The following is a 19,922-nucleotide window of genomic DNA, read 5'->3' as shown; positions in this document are numbered from 1 at the left end:
AGAGAAAGAGGATAGAGAAAGGGAGAGAAAGAGAGAGAAAGAGAGAGAGAAAGGGAGAGAGAAAGAGGAGAGAAAGAGGATAGAGAAAGAGAGAGAAAGAAAGAGAGAGAGAAAGGGAGAGAGAGAAAGAGAGAAAGAGAGAAAGAGGAGAGAGAAAGAGAGAAAGAGGGGAGAGAGAAAGGGAGAGAAAGAGAGAGAAAGAGGAGAGAGAGAGAGAGAGAGAAAGAGAGAGAGAGAAAGGGAGAGAAAGAGAGAGAGAGGAGAGAGAAAGAGAGAGAAAGAGGAGAGAGAAAGGGAGAGAAAGAGAGAGAAAGAGGAGAGAGAGAGAGAGAAAGAGGAGAGAGAAAGAGAGAAAGAGGATAGAGAAAGAGGAGAGAAAGAGGGGAGAGAAAGAGAGAGAAAGAGAGAGAAAGAGGAGAGAGAAAGAGAGAAAGAGGATAGAGAAAGAGGAGAGAAAGAGGGGAGAGAAAGAGAGAGAGAGGAGAGAGAAAGAGAGAGAAAGAGGAGAGAGAAAGGGAGAGAAAGAGAGAGAAAGAGGAGAGAGAAAGAGAGAAAGAGGATAGAGAAAGAGGAGAGAAAGAGGAGAGAGAAAGGGAGAGAAAGAGAGGAGAGAGAAAGGGAGAGAAAGAGAGAAAGAGAGGAGAGAGAAAGGGAGAGAAAGAGAGAAAGAGAGGAGAGAGAAAGGGAGAGCAAGAGGGGGACAAAGTAAGGTAGTGGCAGAGAAAGGAGAGGGGGAGAGAAAAAGAGAGGTTATGATAGAGAAAGGAGAGGGGAGAGATTCAATTACAAAACAAATAGAGTGGAAAAGTCGGAGGGGGAAACGGATGCAGAGAGGAAGGAGAGAGAGAGGGGGACAACAACATGGGTGAGCTGGCTTCCATCAGGCCAAGCTAAACACACGCTGGAGCAGTTACAACTCAGCTACAACACACGCAGTTACAACTCTCCCTCTGGAACAGAAAACATGCTAGGCCTTTTTCTATGTCAGGCCAGGGTTCCCACACCTTCTGAAACATCACATTCAAGCACCTTTCAAGCACCTTTCAAGACTCAATTCCCTCAAATTCAAGGACCCAACACGGCATAGTTTGAGACAGAACTAGTTGATGAGCTAAGAAAAAAAAAATGTTGAGAGAGAGAGAGGGGAATTCAAGCACTTTCAATGACCCATGTCTATTTTCCAAAACTTTAAAGACCTTGATTTCCTTTTCTCAAATTCACAAACGTTCCAGGATTTCAAGGACCCGTGGGAACCCTGCCATCCCTCTGGCTGCTTCACTGACTCCTGGCATTCCTATTCTTCGCCACAAAATAAACTGCCACCTGGAGGGGCAGTTAAGCAGCTCATAACTACTGGACCGTTATTAACAGGCCCAATGGATTGGTAAAACTACGGCTAAATATTGTGTTTAGCAGTGAGAACGCCCTTTTAGTTGTAGGCCTCTAGGATATGGCCCCATTACCTAGTGTGACCTCACCACAGCCCATAGCCACCTAGCCAATCATTCCCAACCGTTAATCCTGTCTGCAAACAGGTCTTCATCCTAACTGGTCAGCCATTACATTGTTACTGTCTTTGAAGAGAGCCTCCTACACACTGATTACAGGGAGTTTACTTACTTACAGAGAAACTTGAGAGAAAACCACAAGAGGTAGAAAGAAAGAAAGAAAGAAAGAGAGAGAGATGGTCACCTTTAACTGAACTTTAATGATCTCACCCTCCTCCCTCTCCCCTTTAACTGAACTTTAATGACCTCACCCTCCTCCCTCTCCCTCTGTTTCCCACGAGAACTCACCGTTCTCAGACTGCCACCAGGTCTTGAGGCGGTTGGGCGCGAATGTCGTCACGACGTTCTCTATGCGATGGCTGGTGGTGTGGTTGACGCGTTCATCATATACCTGGGTGGAGTTGCACAGAAAGCACTTCTTCTCTTCCTGAGGAGAGCGTGGGGGAGAGAAGGAGAGAGAGATGTCAGGGGAATTCTTGGAATGCCAACCTGGTTTCTCCCTATCATAGTGCAGATAAGGAAGGTCTTTGAAGACCCCATTCAGACAGAAGTCTCTGAAATGTGGTCTTTGATGGTTCTGAGTGTTCTGAGTGTATGACGGTTCTGAGGGTATGACGGTTCTGAGGGTATGGGACCTTAAGCCATTTAAAACGAGTAGATAGATGTGAAGATGTGTTTGATAAGAAGCTCAATAGGTTAAATGTCTCCTACATCTCCTACACCCTCCAGGACCATGGTGGATCTGGTCAACACAATCAGGACATTCTCAGATTCAGCTGTGATTAGATTTGATTACATTAACTTAAACCACAGTTGTGACGGCTTAGAAGCAATTTGTCAATGAAGTGCCAACTCGTGAGCTTAGAATGATAAGGTTCTATCTCCGTTTAGAATGAGAAGGTTCTATCTCCGTTTTGGGTAGTTCAGAGATATTGAGCGTCAAAGTTTTTACATTCCATTATGTTTTGTGAGATGGAACCTTTGTATTTGATTAATTACTAACTACAAAATGTCAACATTTTAAAAATAACACCACACAGGCATTAATAAACACCTAATGGATCAGATTATGTAGAAAACTCAAAATGTTTATCAAAAATGGAGATAGAACCTTATAATTCTAACGTCACGAACTCTCTAACTCTTTTTTTTTATTCCTCAATTGAGTCACATCCAGTGTGATATTGTTCATTAGACTACTGTGCTTTTTCACCACCAAGCCAGTAACATCTTGGACATGAAGGGCCAAATGACTGTGATCTCTTTGTGACGTCTACAAGGTGTCCCTCACGAATCCCTCTCATGTCCAACATGCAGAGTTTGACCTCTCTGGGAGGAGGTTTAGAGTCCCCCGCTCTAGATTTAACAGGTTTCAAAAAATATTTTATTTCCGGTTTCAGTTAAACTCTTAAACAGCACCAGATGAATGTTGGATAGATTTTACCTATGGTTTTACTTCTACTCTTGTCTGAATCAGGGTTGTCTTCTGTCTGTGTTCTAACATGTTGGATTGTCTGTTGTCTGTTGTTCTTGTGTGCCTGCAGTGTGGTGTAAGGCCCAAAACACATTTCCCAGTTATGGGACAATAAAGTGACTTTTGACTTTGACGCTGGTTAAGACGTGGCCTCATTGGTTCTCCTTGGAAACAGCTCCTAATTTAAAAACTACGGTCTATAAAAACTGGAGTAGAGGCACATATCCGCTCTCGTATTTCTTCTCCCTCTGCCTTGGTGTGAGGTCTCAGCTGAACCTGTGAGTACTGTAGGAGTGCTCACAGAATGTAACATCTTTCTATGAAGTGGTTGTTCTGTAATAATTGGACAAGTTTATCCAATTATTTTTTACTTAGGAGTCAGATTATTAATATTAAGTTATGCTTTGCTATTAGCCACATTTCCTGGCCAAGACTAATATTGTAACTGCCATCCTCATTAGGCCCTACAGATATAACAGGATGTTTGGGACATTCTTACCAACATAATGTTTTTGTTTTCATAAGACCGATGGCATGATAACTGCCAGATGACTATGTCTAGTCTAAATGTCTTTGAAATGTTTTAAAAATGTTTGAAATGTTTGAAAAGTGATCATGAGCTTTGAATCTACACACAGATGGTTGTTTGAGAGTTTACGAGTATCTCCAGCCATCAGATGTCTGTCTGGGCCCCAGTACAATAAGCCCCCATTCATACAAGCCGCCGGCTAAGTCACTTTCAAGTCGATGAGGACCATCCAGAGCTTTTGTTGGTGTGAACCTCAACAATGCTTATACTGGGAGGGCTGCACAACTGAGCAGGAAGTGGTCTAGACTTTCCCACTCCTCCACTCTCAGTAGAAGCACAGGGGAACCCCGAGAAGGGGTTTAAGAAAACACGTCTCAAAGTCTCTAAGTCCTCCTGTATTGAAAATAAAAGCCTGGGGATAGTTGGAGGACGTCCCATTAATATATTCCACCGCAACAGACAAGGGCATGGCCGTAAATCTTACAATGGTTATTGTACGACAATGCCAAATTGCCCATGGCAAGGGAATTTTAATTTAATTGTAATTGTAATTGCAATGGCAGACTCTGTATTGTTCCTGGCTAAATGAGGTAGATCCCACCATGACCGTGTTTTGTTTTTTAAAACAATATTTTGTTAGAAGGAAGTAGAACACAGTACAACACTTATGGGTACCCAAATAAGGAAGTTCCTTCTATTTGTTCTTTTTCCCTACGTCCAGCATGACTGTCATGTTCTAGAATTACTTTGAAACATCCAAATGAATGTCATGGCCATCCTAATCTGTTACTTCTATTAAGTGCTGACGTCATAATGTAGCGCCTCTGCCAGCAGGGCAGCGAGCCAGGTACCGTGCAGAATGCAGAATGTAGAATGTAGAATGTGTGAGCAGGTGTAAAACTGTTACTACAGACTACATTACATTATATTCTATTATCTGTGCTGCATTACAGAGAAAACAATGTGTGTTCTTAACAACGGTTCTGACTTGCTACTTAAAGATCATGCAATATGGTAATGTTCTGAAACTACAACTTTGTGATTATTAACATTCAATATTTCTTATAAATTACCTTTGGATGTTGATAACAAGTGGATTACACTGTACATATCATGGTGATGGTAAGGTTTTCTATAAGTAGAATGTAACTTTAACTGTTCTCTGGTGATGCATGGGCTTTGCATCAAACAGTGTTTATTAACTTCTCAAACCATCACAGTTTGACTCAAGTCCTTTGCTAGTCTCAAAGTCATGTTACTAAAACATTCGCTGGACAAAAAAAGTGAACATGAATGACAGATGGATTGTTTTAGTCAAGTTTTAGTTAGATGGTTTTAGTTACATTTGACTAAGCAAGTGAATCATCAATCCACCAGTCGTAGCAGGAAGAGTAATCCAGCTCAGGCCCGGGGCCATTGATAGAAGGAAAAACCTTCTAAACCTAGACTTTTTGTTTTTGTTTTGTATTGACACTGGAGAAACAGAGAAACAATACAAGGGGGGCAATAGAAGTTTTTAGGGGACACAGTAAAGGGGAAAAGCGGGTGTCTTCAGGAGACGCAGTGCTGGGGGGTAGTAGATGTCTCAGGAGACACAGTGCTGGGGGGTAGTAGATGTCTCAGGAGACACAGTGCTGGGGGGTAGTAGATGTCTCAGGAGGAGCAGTGCTGGGGGGTAGTAGATGTCTCAGGAGACACAGTGCTGGGGGGTAGTAGATGTATCAGGAGACGCAGTGCTGGGGGGTAGTAGATGTCTCAGGAGGAGCAGTTAAGACGCATCAGGCCTCTTACCTGCAGGTGACTGACTATGCAGAAGGGTTCTGGGCGGACCCGGCCGCAGGTGGAGGTGGAGGACAGCTGGTGGGCCCGGCCGATCAGGAGGTCCCCCGTGGCGGGGTAGCAGCTCCCCTCCGTGCACACGTCACTGAAGGAGGGCAGCAGCGCCACGCACGCGCCCGCGGCTACACGCACATAAGGAGACGATCACAATGGGAGTCAAGATCGGGCAGATTACTTTTTTTTTTTTGATTAACTGATTTTAAACTATGTCATAAAAGTGGAAAACATTTATTTTAAACCACAATCTGGAACACATCCAGTTTCTCACAGTGCCATAGTGTCTTTGACTTGTGTCACATGCGCTGTAACTTCTATCATTGATTCATTCGGGTTGTAACAAGAACAAGATGTGGAGCCAAAGTGATTTTTTTTTAACTTTTCCCCCGGAGTCACCAATACCAATTCAATTGCACGACAGACCTTAAATCACTGCTTAATTCACACTTCAGCTCTTTAAAACAATAATTAAATATATCTAATAAATATCTACCTGCAAATGATCATTAGATTAGGCCTATGTTGAATGAATGTTAAATGCACATATGCATCCTAAATGAACACGCAAAACAGTGAAACACACGTTAAAAACAGTTATACTAATGTAAAAACAATTAAATAAATAAAAACTTACATAGCAGTATCGCAATTTGAAATATCAACATTTCTGCTGAATATTTCTCCACGTCTTCTCTCCGGCTGTGCGTCCTCTGGTTGGGACGTGAATAATAATAATTGTACTTCTCAGCCCCGTTACCTTACAGCTCCACAACTTCCAGCTCTGCAACCCGACCAGGGAATTACTGAGATCGGCCTGAGGTTCCCCTGTCCCCCTCCTCCGTCCCCCTCCTCCGTCACGCATGCGCACACTGTCCCTCCCTCCTCCCAAAGCTACTTTTTTTTTTTCTAAGAAAAGTCACTAACGTTCATTTCTACTGTATCAATGGGACTGTCTGCATTGCTGAGATTTGTTCATTGACACATTTCGTCAATCGTTCATTGACTGATCAGTGGTGGCACAGCTGTATTTGTGGTTAAACAACATTCTGTCACCATCTCACTCACATTGGGGGAAAAGTTCCAACAGTCAAACACATGTGATGAGGTTTTAAAAGGTGCCTACATGAGACCCCACCAACCCCCACCTCCTCTCATCTGGAACAAAGAACATTCCAGCCGGCAGGAAGCAGCTCTGTGTGTCTCCAGGCAGGTAAATGAGGGGTATGTCTGTCTAGGTAATAAAGCCTGACTATTAATTATAGTTAAGTCAAATCTGGTAGAGAGAGCCTTGAATGTTCCCCTTACCAAGTGAAGCTTGAGAGTATATGCACCATATCACTACCCGCCCTGTTATTGAAACCAATTAATCCTAAATTGCAGCCTTTTACCATCTAGCTTTCCTGTGCATGTGTTGGTAATGACAGGTCAGTGGAACTGCTATCTACAGCAAACACATAACCTACCTACCTTACCTACCTTACCTGGTGTGTGTGTGTGTGTGTGTGTGTGTGTGTGTGTGTGTGTGTGTGTGTGTGTGTGTGTGTGTTGTGGTGTGTGTGTGTGTGTGTGTGTGTGTGTGTGTTGAATAGCCCAGACTTCAACCAAAGCTGCAGGAGAAACAGGGCGGAGGTCTTAATTCAATTATCTCTGAGGAGACGGAGGGGGACAGAAGGGGACTGTGGGAGAACAGATTAAATGAGCGTCTTGACTGAAGCTCCATGGCTACAGAGACCAAGCAGCAGTGGTCATTCTGTCACTCATCCCTGTAGAAGATGCTAGAAGGGAGTAGGCGACAACAGGTCTCATAACACAGAGAAGGGGTTTCACTCGCAAACAGAATAATGCATTAGTTTAAGAGGCAGACTGGGATTGATATCCTTAGGCATTGTTGATATCAACTCACTGATTCTTGAAGATTTTAATTTTGTATTTTTTTAAATGCCTCATGAGCTTGTTTGCTTGTTCAAACTGTCTTACCAAATCAAACCCCAAAATATAGCTTCAAAACATATTTTTTTAAACTATAATTTTGATCTCATGGAGCCTTGCGTCCATCCCTCCATCCCTCAACTGTTCACCAAAAGAAGTGGTGGGGCAACTGTCCCTTTAAAACAAACAGCTCCATTCTGTCCTCTCATTTTGAAGAAAAGATAAAGATTTTCTAACCCTAACGATAACATTTTGAAGAAAGATAAAACAACAACAACCTGTTAACATGCCCAGATGTTACACAGAAAAGGTACAAGTTTAAGTTTCAAAGTTTCAACTTTGCAATTAAACACACCGTACTAGGTTATGGGTAGGTATAGGTTGGTTATAGGTATAGGTAGGTCAGTTGTCCCTCTAATCTTCCATCCATCTGACCAGCGACCTGTAATCAGGCAGAAACAGCACTAGCCTGTGGACGCCTCTCTATTCTCTAACAAGATAAGCTAAAACACTAGAACACGTCCAGGGGGCAGGGAGGGAGTTCAGAGCCCAGTTTGAGTCACATTCTCGGGGGTTAGCGGGCTAACCCTTCCCTCCCGGGGGCGTACAGGATGGAGACCACCAAGACTCTGGTCCATTTGGTCCACTAGCCCCCCCACCCTGTCACTAGCCCCCCCCCCCCTGTCACTAGCCCCCACCCTGAGTTCACAAAGGCCTGAGAGGTCTGGAGAGGTGGAACACATGTTGATGGCCCAAAAGTATAGCTGCTTTTGCCATATTGCCGCATTCACCTATTCTGTGTGTGTTTAGGCCTCAGATTCACTAGGCTGGATTCAATCAAACCTGCTGTGGCAATGTGTACATGTTATGTGTGTGCGTGCATAGATATAGACAGAGATGCATCTTCAGTAACCAGTATGCATCTACTTGTAAGGAGAGATGATTTGCTATGTTCACAGCACCCGAAACCATGTGGATATCTAGTTTGACTACGGCACAGAGAGGGTGTACTCTCTGTACTCTAGTAGTATTGACCCCTACTGTAGGCCTCACTAGAGCACAACAAACATTAACACTTAGCACACTAATTAACATTAGCACTTAACCATTAACAGCTGAACGGAAAGGACGTTAAGTGGTGTGTTCTCACAGCTAGCAGGGCAGTGAGCTGGAAACAGAGAGAGTGTTTAGCCACATGGAACATGTCAGAGAAAATGGAATTTGTTTGGATGTTGAGGTAAACTAGACTACTTTTTTCATGAAGGATAGCATAGGTTTGGTCTGTAAAACGTGTCCTTAAAACAATGTTTTAGGGAGTGTGTGTGTGTGTGTGTGTGTGTGTGTGTCTGTGTGTGTGTGTGTGTGTGTGTGTGCGTGTGTCAAGGATCAAGCATTTAACAAATCAATAACAAACGACAAGGACAGTGAACATGTAAAACCTCTCTGTACAGAATAAAAGAGTGAGAGAGAGAAACATTCTCGGGCCTAGAGAGAGACGTGACAAATGGACGCATTCCAAACCCAGCAGGGGACACATTCCAAACCTGATGGTCTGTTTAATCTTGTTACTGTACATCTCCAGCAACACTGGGGGGTAACCAGGTAACCATGGTGATACACAGCTTCACATACAACGGCAACAGTCACATGGTAATGACATCAATCATGAATGATGATCTAGTTTGGCTAGACAACAACAGAGTCAATAGGTGGAGATTGGTGGGAAAAAACCTGGAAGAAAAGAGGTAGATGATCACAGAAAAATGGCATGGTTGAATGTTTCCTATAAGTACATATTACTCTTATTATAATCCTACTACAATACAGTATGTTAGAATATACAACAGTTAGTTCCGACTAAGTAATTTGATTGGACAAGAGGCATTCCATGAGTGCCGACATACAGTAAAACTGTCCGTCACTTTTCTATTGTGATGTCATATACAAGTGAGATATGTGGACAGCAGGAGTCTCCTATGTCCCCCTACCTCCTCTGCTGGTCTCTAGACGCCCCCTTGTGGCGTATCAAGAGAATTACACACTCTGACATGTCAGGAGAGAAATGCAACAGGAGCATTTGAGGCAGAAAAGATGGAAAATGGAATTTCCCCCAATTCAGATTAAAGTTCAGAGTACCTAAGTTGATTTGGACATAATGAGTCCTTATACCTGAGTGAACCCATCTGTGACATGACACCAGTCTTGGACCAGGTTCCAGACACAGGCCCTGTTGTGTATGTCTCCAAGAGAAAGACTGAAATAAACAAAATAAAAGTTCACATGCTAGCAAGGATAATTACAATAAGCTTATTTGATGTTTATTCCTTGACAGGGTTTGGGGTAAATTCAAGGATATTTTGTCTACGTACGAATGTATGAAGTTGACTGAGTTGCCCCTTCCCTGTTTGTTGTTGGAAACGTAAATAGTGCTAGAGTTGTTGATGTCACCTGTACTCCCCGTCCATGCCCTGTATGTATATCCTCTCAGAGCTAGTGAGTTAGCTAGCGAGTTAGCTAGCTAGCGAGTCCTTAGTCCTTAGAAACAGGTGATGTACTTGTCCACGCTGGCGGAGATCTCCTTACGGAGGGCCTCCGCCATCTCCAGCAGCATGGCCACCTCCTTCTCCTTGTCCTCCTTGCTGGTGATCACGTTTTTAATCCTTTTCTCTAAATCTGGAAAACAACACAGAGATACAGAGATGATGTCATGATGAGCTTACATCAACACAGAGACAGATGATGAAACCAACACAGAGACAGATGATGTCATAATAATGAGCTTACATCATTCAACACAGAGATAGAGATGATGTCATAATGAGCTTACATCATTCAACACAGAGATAGAGATGATGTCATGATGAGCTTACATCATTCAACACAGAGACAGATGATGTCATAATGAGCTTACATCATCCAACACAGAGACAGATGATGTCATAATGAGCTTACATCATCCAACACAGAGACAGATGATGTCATAATGAGCTTACATCATCCAACACAGAGACAGATGATGTCATAATGAGCTTACATCATCCAACACAGAGACAGATGATGTCATAATGAGCTTACATCATCCAACACAGAGACAGATGATGTCATGATGAGCTTACATCATCCAACTCTGAGACAGATGATGTCATGATGAGCTTACATCATCCAACACAGAGACAGATGATGTCATGATGAGCTTACACCATTCGTTAAATTATGTTACAAGTCAGTTGAAGGTGAGATTTGCGTCCCCCCCCCAAAGTAACTACCTGTAACAATGACTACTTCCCTTTCTCTTGCACTAAAGCAAGCATGGATCACCCAAGCTGTTCTAAGGCCTCCAGAGATACTGTACCTTCAATTTCTTTCATCTTATCTTCGACGTCTTTCTTAATCTTCTCGGCCTCCATGGTGAGGTTCTTCAGCTGTTCGTTGGCGTTGTCCTGAAGGTCCTGGTTATTGTTTCCGTCCTTCAGCTTCTTAAACAGCTCCTTCACCTCCTCCAGCTCCTGTTACAACCAGACATACGGTTTAATAATACATTAATAATCATAATCAGTTTGTTAAATACTCATGAGCAGGACGTCTCTGATCATTGAGAGCCTCTGGTTCAGTCTAGTGTGTAATGATATCTGTTGTTGTTATTCACCTTTGTCTGTTGTTTTGTGTGGTGATTTTGAAGGGTCTGATGAATGGTTTGCGTTTGCGTTTGTATAATAACACCCAGCTTCTTGTTAGGCTCAACTTGGTCACACAGTTCTGAGGGCTATATGGGTATGGACGCGGTTAGATCGCAACGTTTTTGCTTTGAACGTTTCACTTGTACTAGTGAAGCCGGTGTGAATCAGCACTTACAGTCTCAGCGTCTGTTTCTCTTGTACTAGTGAAGCCGGTGTGAATCAGCACTTACAGTCTCAGCGTCTGTTTCACTTGTACTAGTGAAGCCGGTGTGAATCAGCACTTCCAGTCTCAGCGTCTGTTTCACTTGTACTAGTGAAGCCGGTGTGAATCAGCACTTACAGTCTCAGCGTCTGTTTCACTTGTACTAGTGAGGCCGGTGTGAATCAGCACGTACAGTCTCAGCGTCTGGTGTGAATCAGCACTTACAGTCTCAGCGTCTGCGGCCTTGGCTAGCGCCGCGTCTGCGTCAGCGTTGGCCACTCTGGCCTGCTCTCCGTTCATCTCCGTCTTGTTCTTCAGCGCCTCGATCCCGTCCAACAAGTCTTTGACCCTGGTGGAGTTCAGGTCTGGCTCCATGTTCTTCAGCTTCTTCTCAAGCTGTTGGCCGGGAAAGGATAGACAGTAATTATAACAGGGTATATACAGGAATCTTGAGGTTAATTTCAATACCTTTCTAAGACTTTTTAAAGACCTTGTCAATATTTTTCCAGACCTCACCGCCACTTCGAGCTGTAACCGTTTACATCAGTGACACCTTTAACTTAACAGTTTTAGTTCGCAATAGACTAGACCACTATCATACAACACAATTTCCGGTTCATCTTTGTTTTTTAATAAAACTAATAAATTCACAAACTTTTACTAAACGTTTTTAGGACTCAAACTCTTTGGACAGAGTCTAATTCAGAAAAATACCTACAAAATTCAAGACCTCATAAAATCGTGATAAGACTTTTCAATACTTATTAAGGGTCTTGATTTTCCCAAAATTGATTTATCAACTTTCAATACTTTTCAAGACACCGTGGATACCCTGATAAAGATGTAAACATACCGAAAGATGGATGGTTGGTTGGATGAATTGAAAATACCTCTTTGATTGTATCCTTGGCCATGCCTTCATTCTCCTTGGCTTTCTCCAGGTCTTCGCTGACCTTGTCCTGTACTTTCCCTGCGTCGTCCATCGCTTTCTTTATTTCGTTAACGTCGACATCGTCGGCTCTCTTCCTACAAGTAGATTGACAACCAAACGTTTGTTTTCCGACCACAGGGCACAGAACAATCTAGAACAATCTAGAACAATCTAGTGCTGGAGCAGACTTAATCTATGTCTGGGAGACTGCTAGTAGATAATAATAATATTAATAATAATAATAATAATAATAATAATAATAATAATAATAACAATAATAATACATTACACTTATATAGCACTTTTCTAGACACTCAAAGACGCTTTACAAACTGAAAAGATCGAGTAGTAAAATAAAATGAAACCAACAAATAAATAAAAGAAAGTATAGGGGTCTAATACATTTTTAGATGACTCAATCTAAATCTAAGTGTCCTTGTAGGACAATCTACTCTGTATACTGCAATTATATCTAGATTTCGTGCGGAGAAGCGGTGAAAACAAGCAACGCCAGCGTCCTCTCTCGACCGGCATTTTTTGAAAAGAGATAGATATTCACAAATACAATTTAGGCTCAAATGTTTGAGTCACTATGAAGGAGGAGATTTGGTTTCATATGAGTCGAGGGTTGAAATGTGTGTAAGAGTAGAATTGGTTGGCTATAGCTCATAAGGTTTATGTTTACATTTCATGGTTTAGTGCTTTAACATTTTAACAGCAGATGCTCTTATCCAGAGCTTACAATGAATGAATACTTTTAAATGAGGACTTAGTAAATATAGTAATATATTGGGGATAAAATAACCACTAGATAGAAGTATCATACATACAAGATTCCACAGAATACAGAATGAAGGCGTAAGAGACACTGAGAAGCAACTCTGTTTACCCAGGAAACTAAGAGTCCAAAAGACGTCCTCAGGGAAGCCGGAATGTGGGTTCAGATGACGTCTTTCTAGGACGTCCAGATGACGTCTTATAGACCATAAGCCGTCCTAAAGACATCATCTGGACGTCCTAGAAAGACGTCATCTGAACCCACATTCCGGCTTCCCTGAGGACGTCTTCTTTTAGACTCTTTGTTTCCTGGGTCCTAGCATGTAGCACGTAACATGACTCCACACTAACTTGATGTCCTTGGCTTTCTCCTGGATGTCCTGGGCCGTCTTGACCTGGTCCTCCAGACGCTTCAGATCCTCCTGGAACTCTGTGAAGTTGGACAGGATGTCCTTGATGTTCTGGATCATCTTGCGGATCTCGTCTGGCGAGCCCGGCAGCTGGATGGCCAGGACCGCTCGGGCCAGCTTCTCAATGTCCTCCGGCGCCACCATCTCATCTGTTTGCGGGGGAACATTTCAAGTTAGTTTTTCTGAGGAGTGGGGCAGTCCCACTCATATTTTCCATTTTATTGGACAGATGTAGTGAAGACAGACAGGAAAGTAAGAAGGGAGAGAGAGGGCATGTCAGCAGAGCATGGGCCGGATTCGAACCCATGCCGACATGGGCATACGTGTGCACTGTAGACAGCGGTGCTAGACCACCGGACCACCGCAGGCCACGCGGGGAACATTATTGAGTGGGGGGGCAAAACACATGGATAAACAGCTAGCTATGCTAACAGGGGTCCATTCACTCTCATTGTTTTTCTTCTTTTTTTAATCAGAAAATGCTAATCAAATCAATCAAAATCAAATTTTATTTGTATAGCGCATTCCTTACAAGATGCAACTCAATGCGCTTCACATACGGACAGAGCCGCAAGCAGGCAAAAGTAAAAACCTGTACACTATGTAGCCAGGAAAATTCCCTTGCAGCCCTCTACACATAGAGCGACTACTAACTAGTTTGCCTACTAGCACCCAGCGGTGGACCCCCACACCCCCCCTCGGGGAGCCCCCACCGCCCCACACACCCAGCCCGCCCCACCACCAGCACACCCGGCCCAGCCGACCAAGCACAGACCATAAAGGCCCCGCACAAGGACGGCCAAGCAGGTGCCCCGGCGGCGGAACAGACCAGGCACACGGGGCAGCCGGGGGCCCCCAAGGGGAGGCCCAAGGACCACCAGCGCATAGCAAGCAAGCCAGGGCGAAAAACCTGTACACCATGTATCCAGGAAAAGTTCCTTGCATATTATCGGCGTACACACTGTCCATAAATGTTGTGTTATTTCTGCATCGTTCTGCATCCAGCATGGGCACATGTCCTGCCAAAAGAGAATCTCAAGCGCAGTTATGATGCAACAACACAATAAATTGATGATAGTATTTGGTGTCAGAGGTGTAATCAACATGGAAAATGCAGACTGCAGTCTCTCCTGGCTCATAGACTGTGTTGATGTTACAGTTACTTATGAATAATCTAAAGTAAGTGAACATTTTCCTTTTAATAACTGAAATGATGGCCTCTGTGTTCATGGGTTCACCGTCTAGTTTAAAGTGACGCTAACCTGTAGCCTCCTTTCCATCTACATTGACATGGCTGTACACACCTGTCAGGTACTCCTTGACCTTCTTGATGATCTCCCTGGTGTCTTTCTTCTCCCTCTCAAACTTCTCCTTGCTGTCGTTGATCTTCTTCTTCAGCTCCTCCGCCTGATCCTGAGTGTCCTGGGTCATCTGCTTAGCCTCGTTGATCTGAGAGGGGATGGACTGAGACTTAGAATCAGGGTTCCCACACCTTCTGAAACATCAAATTTAAGCACCTTTCAAGGACTTTCAAGACTCAACTCCCTCAAATTCAAGGACCCAACACGGCATAGTTAGTTAGTCTTTAGAGAGAGAGAGAGAGAGAGAGAGAGAGAGAGAGAGAGAGAGAGAGAGAGGAGAATTCAAGCACTTTCAATGACCCATGTCTATTTAGCATACAGTATATTGTGTATATTAGTAAATGTAGTGAATAATGTCAGATTTAGCATATTCAGTAGTAATAAAAACACTTATAAGACTTGCGGGTAGTGGTGGTCTAGTGGATAGTGAGTTGGAATTGTGATCGGAAGGTTGCGAGTTCAAATCCCGCCTGAAACCACACCATTACTTGTGTGCCCTTGAGTAAGGCATTTAGCCCTCAGTTACTCCAGGGGGAATGTCCCTGTAATTCGTAATTGTAAGTCGCTTTGGATTAAAAGCGTCTGCTAAATGGCAAAATTATTACTTGCCTTAATCTTGGACTCCCGTAGGTCGTGTAGCAGGCCCAGGATGTCGTTCTCCACCTGTTCAGCCGTCTCAGTGGCGTTCTTGCTGACGGGGACGCTCCCCTTGCATGTCGGACCTCCACACTCCCGCTGGCCCAGAATGTCTCGACACAGCGCACCCCCACACTGAGACTTGGAACATTCCACATCCCCTGGCGCTCCACAGATCTGACAACCAATCAGAATTGAAGACAAGTTGACTGACTTCCTGTGACAAGGTTCCTAAACGTTAGCCCTGGAGGGTCAGAGTGTCAGTTAGTAGCTATGTATCGCTGTCATTCAGTCAGGGACTGATTTAGATCTGGAAAACTGAGTTTAAAAATGTGTTATAATAATCAGATCTTAATACCAGTGGGGAATAATATAAAGTTATTATTATTATTATTAATAAATAAATATACGACCATGAGACTTATCACCTGATATAACTGAAACCTAGATGGTTATTTGTTCACCTACTAAAACTAGGTTTTTACGCCAGCAACATTACGATTCAAAACTATGATTACACTGCTGACACCAAATACTATCATTAGCATTTTCAGAAAAAAAAACAAAAAAACAATGAGAGTGAATGGACCCCTGTTAGCATAGACAAACAATACGGTTTAAAACACAAATTCAAATACCGTATTTTCCGAACTATAAGTCGCACCGGAGTATAAGTCCACTAAGAAATGCGTCATGAAGACAAAAACACATATAAATCGCACTGGACTATAAGTCGCATTTATTTAGAAATGTATTTCACAAAATCCAAGACCAAGAACATACATTTAATCTGGAAAAGCAAGTTATTAAACTACACAATAGCACACAGAACAGCAGGCTGAATAGGCTAAATTAACATAACAAGCCACATTAACAGTTATTCAGCTACACAATAGCATAAAGAACATACCTGGGAGGCTGAATAGGCTAAATTAACATAACAAACCAGCTAGCCAACAAGCAAGTTACCAGTAAACAAGTTCACCAAGCTACCGTTAATGTTTCAGCTAATTCTTCAGTTGTATAGGAGCAGCATATAGTTGTGACAAGCCCAGAGCGCCCTCTGGCGGCTGTAGACGGCAATGTAAAACTATGAAAAAAAACTGCGACTTATAGTCCGGAAAATACGGTATGTTTTCCCTGACTCACCTTCTCGTTGAGCTTGGCCACACTCAGGTCTTTGATCTTCTTCTCCAGCTGGTCCATGTCCCCCTGGGCGCTGCAGCTTGACAGCTTGTTCCTGGCCTCCAGGCGCGTGTCCATGCTGTCCTCCACCGCCTTCTCTGCCTTCTTCACCTTCTTCTCGTCAGCCATGAACTCCTTGTGCAGCTTCCTGATCTCATCCAGGGCCTCTGGAACACCGTCACAATAAGAGTCCTCATTAAACATTTAAAATACATGAACATAAACTCCCCAGTAAACAAAGAGTCTCAGGGAAGCCGGAATGTGGGTTCAGATGACGTCTTTTTAGGACGTCCAGATGACGTCTTTAGGACGTCTTATGGACTACAGAAGACGATTCTGTATCTTCTGTAGTCCATAAGACGTCCTAGAAAGACGTCATCTGGATGTCCTAGAAAGACGTCATCTGGACGTCCTAGAAAGACGTCATCTGAACCCACATTCCGGCTTCCCTGAGGACGTCTTTTGGACTCTTTGTTTACTGGGTCCCCTAAAAGTTAGTTAGTGACATTATCTAAACCTAACCCTAAGTCAGAATAAGAAAACACCAGTTTCACTGACCCAACAAATTAGCAGTTAAGAGGTCGAGAAGACTGAATCCAAAAGGACAACCGATGTTCCGGCATGAACCGCATAATGTAAATCATTGAAGGTTATTTTTGGTTCTGGAAGCTGTATGATGACTTAACTAAGATGGACAGTCCACAAGGACCCTGATAATATTATGGTTTAGGAGATATTTAAAACACAACCAAGAGGAAGGCAGGTGTGATTTACCCTCCACCTCCTCTCTGTCTGTCTCTGAGTCTGGTGGCTGAACACTGGCTTTGTCCTTCAGGTCGTCTAACAGCCTCTTGAAGTCCTGGCGGATGTTGTCGATCTCAGTGTTCAGGAGTGACGTCGGGTCGATGATGATGGCGTTAGGGTCTATGGTGTCTTTCAGCTTCCTAGGAGCAAACATTTTTACGGTTTAAAAAAATAATGTTCAACCATGGAATTTAGTTTTGCTTCCTGTTGGTGTGTTGTGTCAAATATCTGTAATAACAGCTGTTCCTGGACCTCCCTACTAGGGTTCTTCTCCCTGATGAATAATTTCCACTTCCACCAGTGAGTGTAAGATATGTATGCATTGGTATGGGTTAACACTAGAACAGCCATGAGGGCGCATTTGACCCCTGTGAGTAAAGAAAAGTGTTATATCTTTGCACTCGATCAAATTTCAGGACCCTCCTTTCATGACTTGTCCTAGATATGTGCGTTCTACCACCCAGTATCCTTACATTTTCAAAATCACATCAGGATAAGCTAGTATGAAGCGATTTCGCAGTTTTTCTGTGTAGGAAGCAGGCTAATTTACAAGCAGCCAACTAGTGGTCGTTGTATGTAAATAGCAGCTTCCCATTGTAAAGACTGTGGTCATTTGCTCCCCCGAGGCGGCTCTTATAGTAGGTAAAAAAGGCACAATATCTCCAGACATAATGTTTACACACTGTTGTTTTTTGTAGAGAGAGAGAGAGAGAGAGAGAGAGAGAGAGAGAGAGAGAGAGAGAGAGAGGGGAATTCAAGCACTTTCAATGACCCATGTCTATTTTCAAAAACTTTTAAGACCTTGATTTCTTTTTCTCAAATTCACAAACTTTCAAGGATTTCAAGGACCCGTGGGAACCCTGACTAACAGTGTAAGATGTGTATGCATTGCTATGGGTTAAGGACACAATATCTCCAGACATGATAACGTTCACTAACCCGATCCTGAGGCACAGCTTCTCCACCCTCTCCACCTCGGGCAGAGCCCGCCCCGTCAGGTTGACCAGCCAGTCCAGCTTGGCGTGCATCTCCAGCATGCGCTGCCAGCGGCGCCGGTACCCAGGCTGCACCTCGTCCCCGTGGCGCGGGATGAAGGTGCGCATCCTCTCGGCCGCGCGGTGGACGTCCGTCACGTTCTCCGCCCACAGGACGGAGCAGGGGTGGCAGGGCGCGCAGGCCGGGAACACCTGGTCGAACGCCGGGGCGCACTCGTCACAGAAGATCCCCATCACGCCCACGCGGCACAGACACTCGCCCGTGTAGCTGTCACACGCCGGCCGCTCCGTACCCTCCATGTTACAGTCACACGCTGGGGAGGATAGGACACAGGGGAGGAACTAATGTTATTCAGTGTTATCAGACCACCAGGACCACCTCCGGACCTGGGGTGATGGGGCCTTTTCAGCCGCAGCCCCGTCCCTCTGGAACGCCCTCCCCAACCACATCAGACAGGCCAACACCCTGCCAACATTTAAACAGGCCCTCAAAACCCACCTCTTCAATCTTGCCTTCACCAGTTAACCCTCTCCCCCTCCCCTTCCCATGTGTCCCCAGCACTACCTTCATTAGGCCCCTGTACTTATTTTTTGTTTCTTTTTATTATTACTACTCAATCTTCTCAGTTTGTAAAGCGTCTTTGAGTGTCTAGAAAAGTGCTATATAAGTCTAATTATTATTATTAATTAATTACATTATTATTATTATTATTATTATTATTATTATTATCTTATGATGCTGTTGTAATATGTGTATGTGTTTATTATAATATTCTCTGTACTGCATTTGTTTAGCTTTTCCTGAGTCCTGTTACTTGAGCTCCTTTTGAATAAAGTATTTACAGTATTAATGTCCAAAATTATATGTCTACATTAGTCCTTATCTACTAGCCAGACCTTGGTTCACAAACTCCACGACCGGCAGCTTGAGCTGTTCCTGGCTTTCCTGGCTTGCTTTATGAAACCAGAACACATTACTCAGGTAATGGAATGATGATGATCACTCTTTCCATTGGACTCTACCTAGAGCTGAGAATTGTGATAACTGTCTTCAGCTAAGATAATGATAACCCTGTCTCCATTACAGCTGTCTCCCAGGCAGTAACGTGCAGTGAGGTCATTGGCTGGGTAGGCAGTGAGCTATTAAAAAAAAATCATGCGATTAACGCAGCAGCCAGACTTCAAATGGCATAGCGCATACTATAAAGGCAATCAATAGCCCTTATATCTTTTAACGCAGGCTCAAAACTCACTTCTTCAAGACTACCAGAATCCTCCCTGCACCTATTGTATTGTTAGTTTGCTATTCTTCTCTATGCTATTGCTATTGCTATATTGCTATACTGTATTTTTAGTTTGCTATTCTTCATTTTGCCTTAAAAAAGCAGTACACTCCTACGTTAAATGCAATTATTGTAAGTCGCTTTGAATAAAAGCGTCGGCTAAATGACTGTAATGTAGGCTAATATACTATACTAAAGTCAATCACATAGCCCATATATACTATACTATCAAATAGCTGGTCAAAAATGTCAAATGTATTGTTATCTCATAACTACACATAGCGTAGCGCAACAGCCTGTATGGCATTGCCTACATTCACCTAGAACCGCGGCGCGAACAGCAGAGGATGCCGCTACGGCAAGCCAAACGCAAACTGTCAATCAT

General features: G+C 43.5%; 2 protein-coding genes across 2 annotated transcripts in view; both read right to left on the bottom strand.

Annotated features, from left to right (window-relative positions):
* Positions 1–6,012, bottom strand: part of lamb1a (laminin, beta 1a) — a gene marked incomplete at both ends in the record, with an annotated part of 41,749 nt that extends 35,737 nt beyond the window's left edge. Inside the window, 3 exons of the mRNA XM_080545338.1 lie at positions 1,797–1,935; positions 5,303–5,472; positions 5,982–6,012. Coding sequence (XP_080401464.1) covers positions 1,797–1,935; positions 5,303–5,472; positions 5,982–6,012 — 340 coding nt within the window. The remainder of the gene's footprint in view (positions 1–1,796; positions 1,936–5,302; positions 5,473–5,981) is intronic.
* Positions 6,013–9,812: 3,800 nt separating this feature from the next.
* The window catches only part of lamb4 (laminin, beta 4), a gene marked incomplete at both ends in the record, with an annotated part of 39,785 nt that continues 29,675 nt past the window's right edge, over positions 9,813–19,922 (bottom strand). Inside the window, 10 exons of the mRNA XM_080544796.1 lie at positions 9,813–9,949; positions 10,629–10,782; positions 11,381–11,551; positions 12,046–12,181; positions 13,215–13,422; positions 14,578–14,722; positions 15,244–15,447; positions 16,420–16,622; positions 17,230–17,399; positions 18,199–18,568. Coding sequence (XP_080400922.1) covers positions 9,813–9,949; positions 10,629–10,782; positions 11,381–11,551; positions 12,046–12,181; positions 13,215–13,422; positions 14,578–14,722; positions 15,244–15,447; positions 16,420–16,622; positions 17,230–17,399; positions 18,199–18,568 — 1,898 coding nt within the window. The remainder of the gene's footprint in view (positions 9,950–10,628; positions 10,783–11,380; positions 11,552–12,045; positions 12,182–13,214; positions 13,423–14,577; positions 14,723–15,243; positions 15,448–16,419; positions 16,623–17,229; positions 17,400–18,198; positions 18,569–19,922) is intronic.

The sequence above is a fragment of the Nansenia antarctica genome, assembly GCF_963989245.1.
Source record: "Nansenia antarctica genome assembly, chromosome: 14".
Lineage (NCBI taxonomy): Eukaryota > Metazoa > Chordata > Actinopteri > Argentiniformes > Microstomatidae > Nansenia > Nansenia antarctica.
The sequence above is the reverse complement of the archived record's forward strand: the minus strand, read 5'-3'. Positions and strand labels throughout refer to the sequence as shown.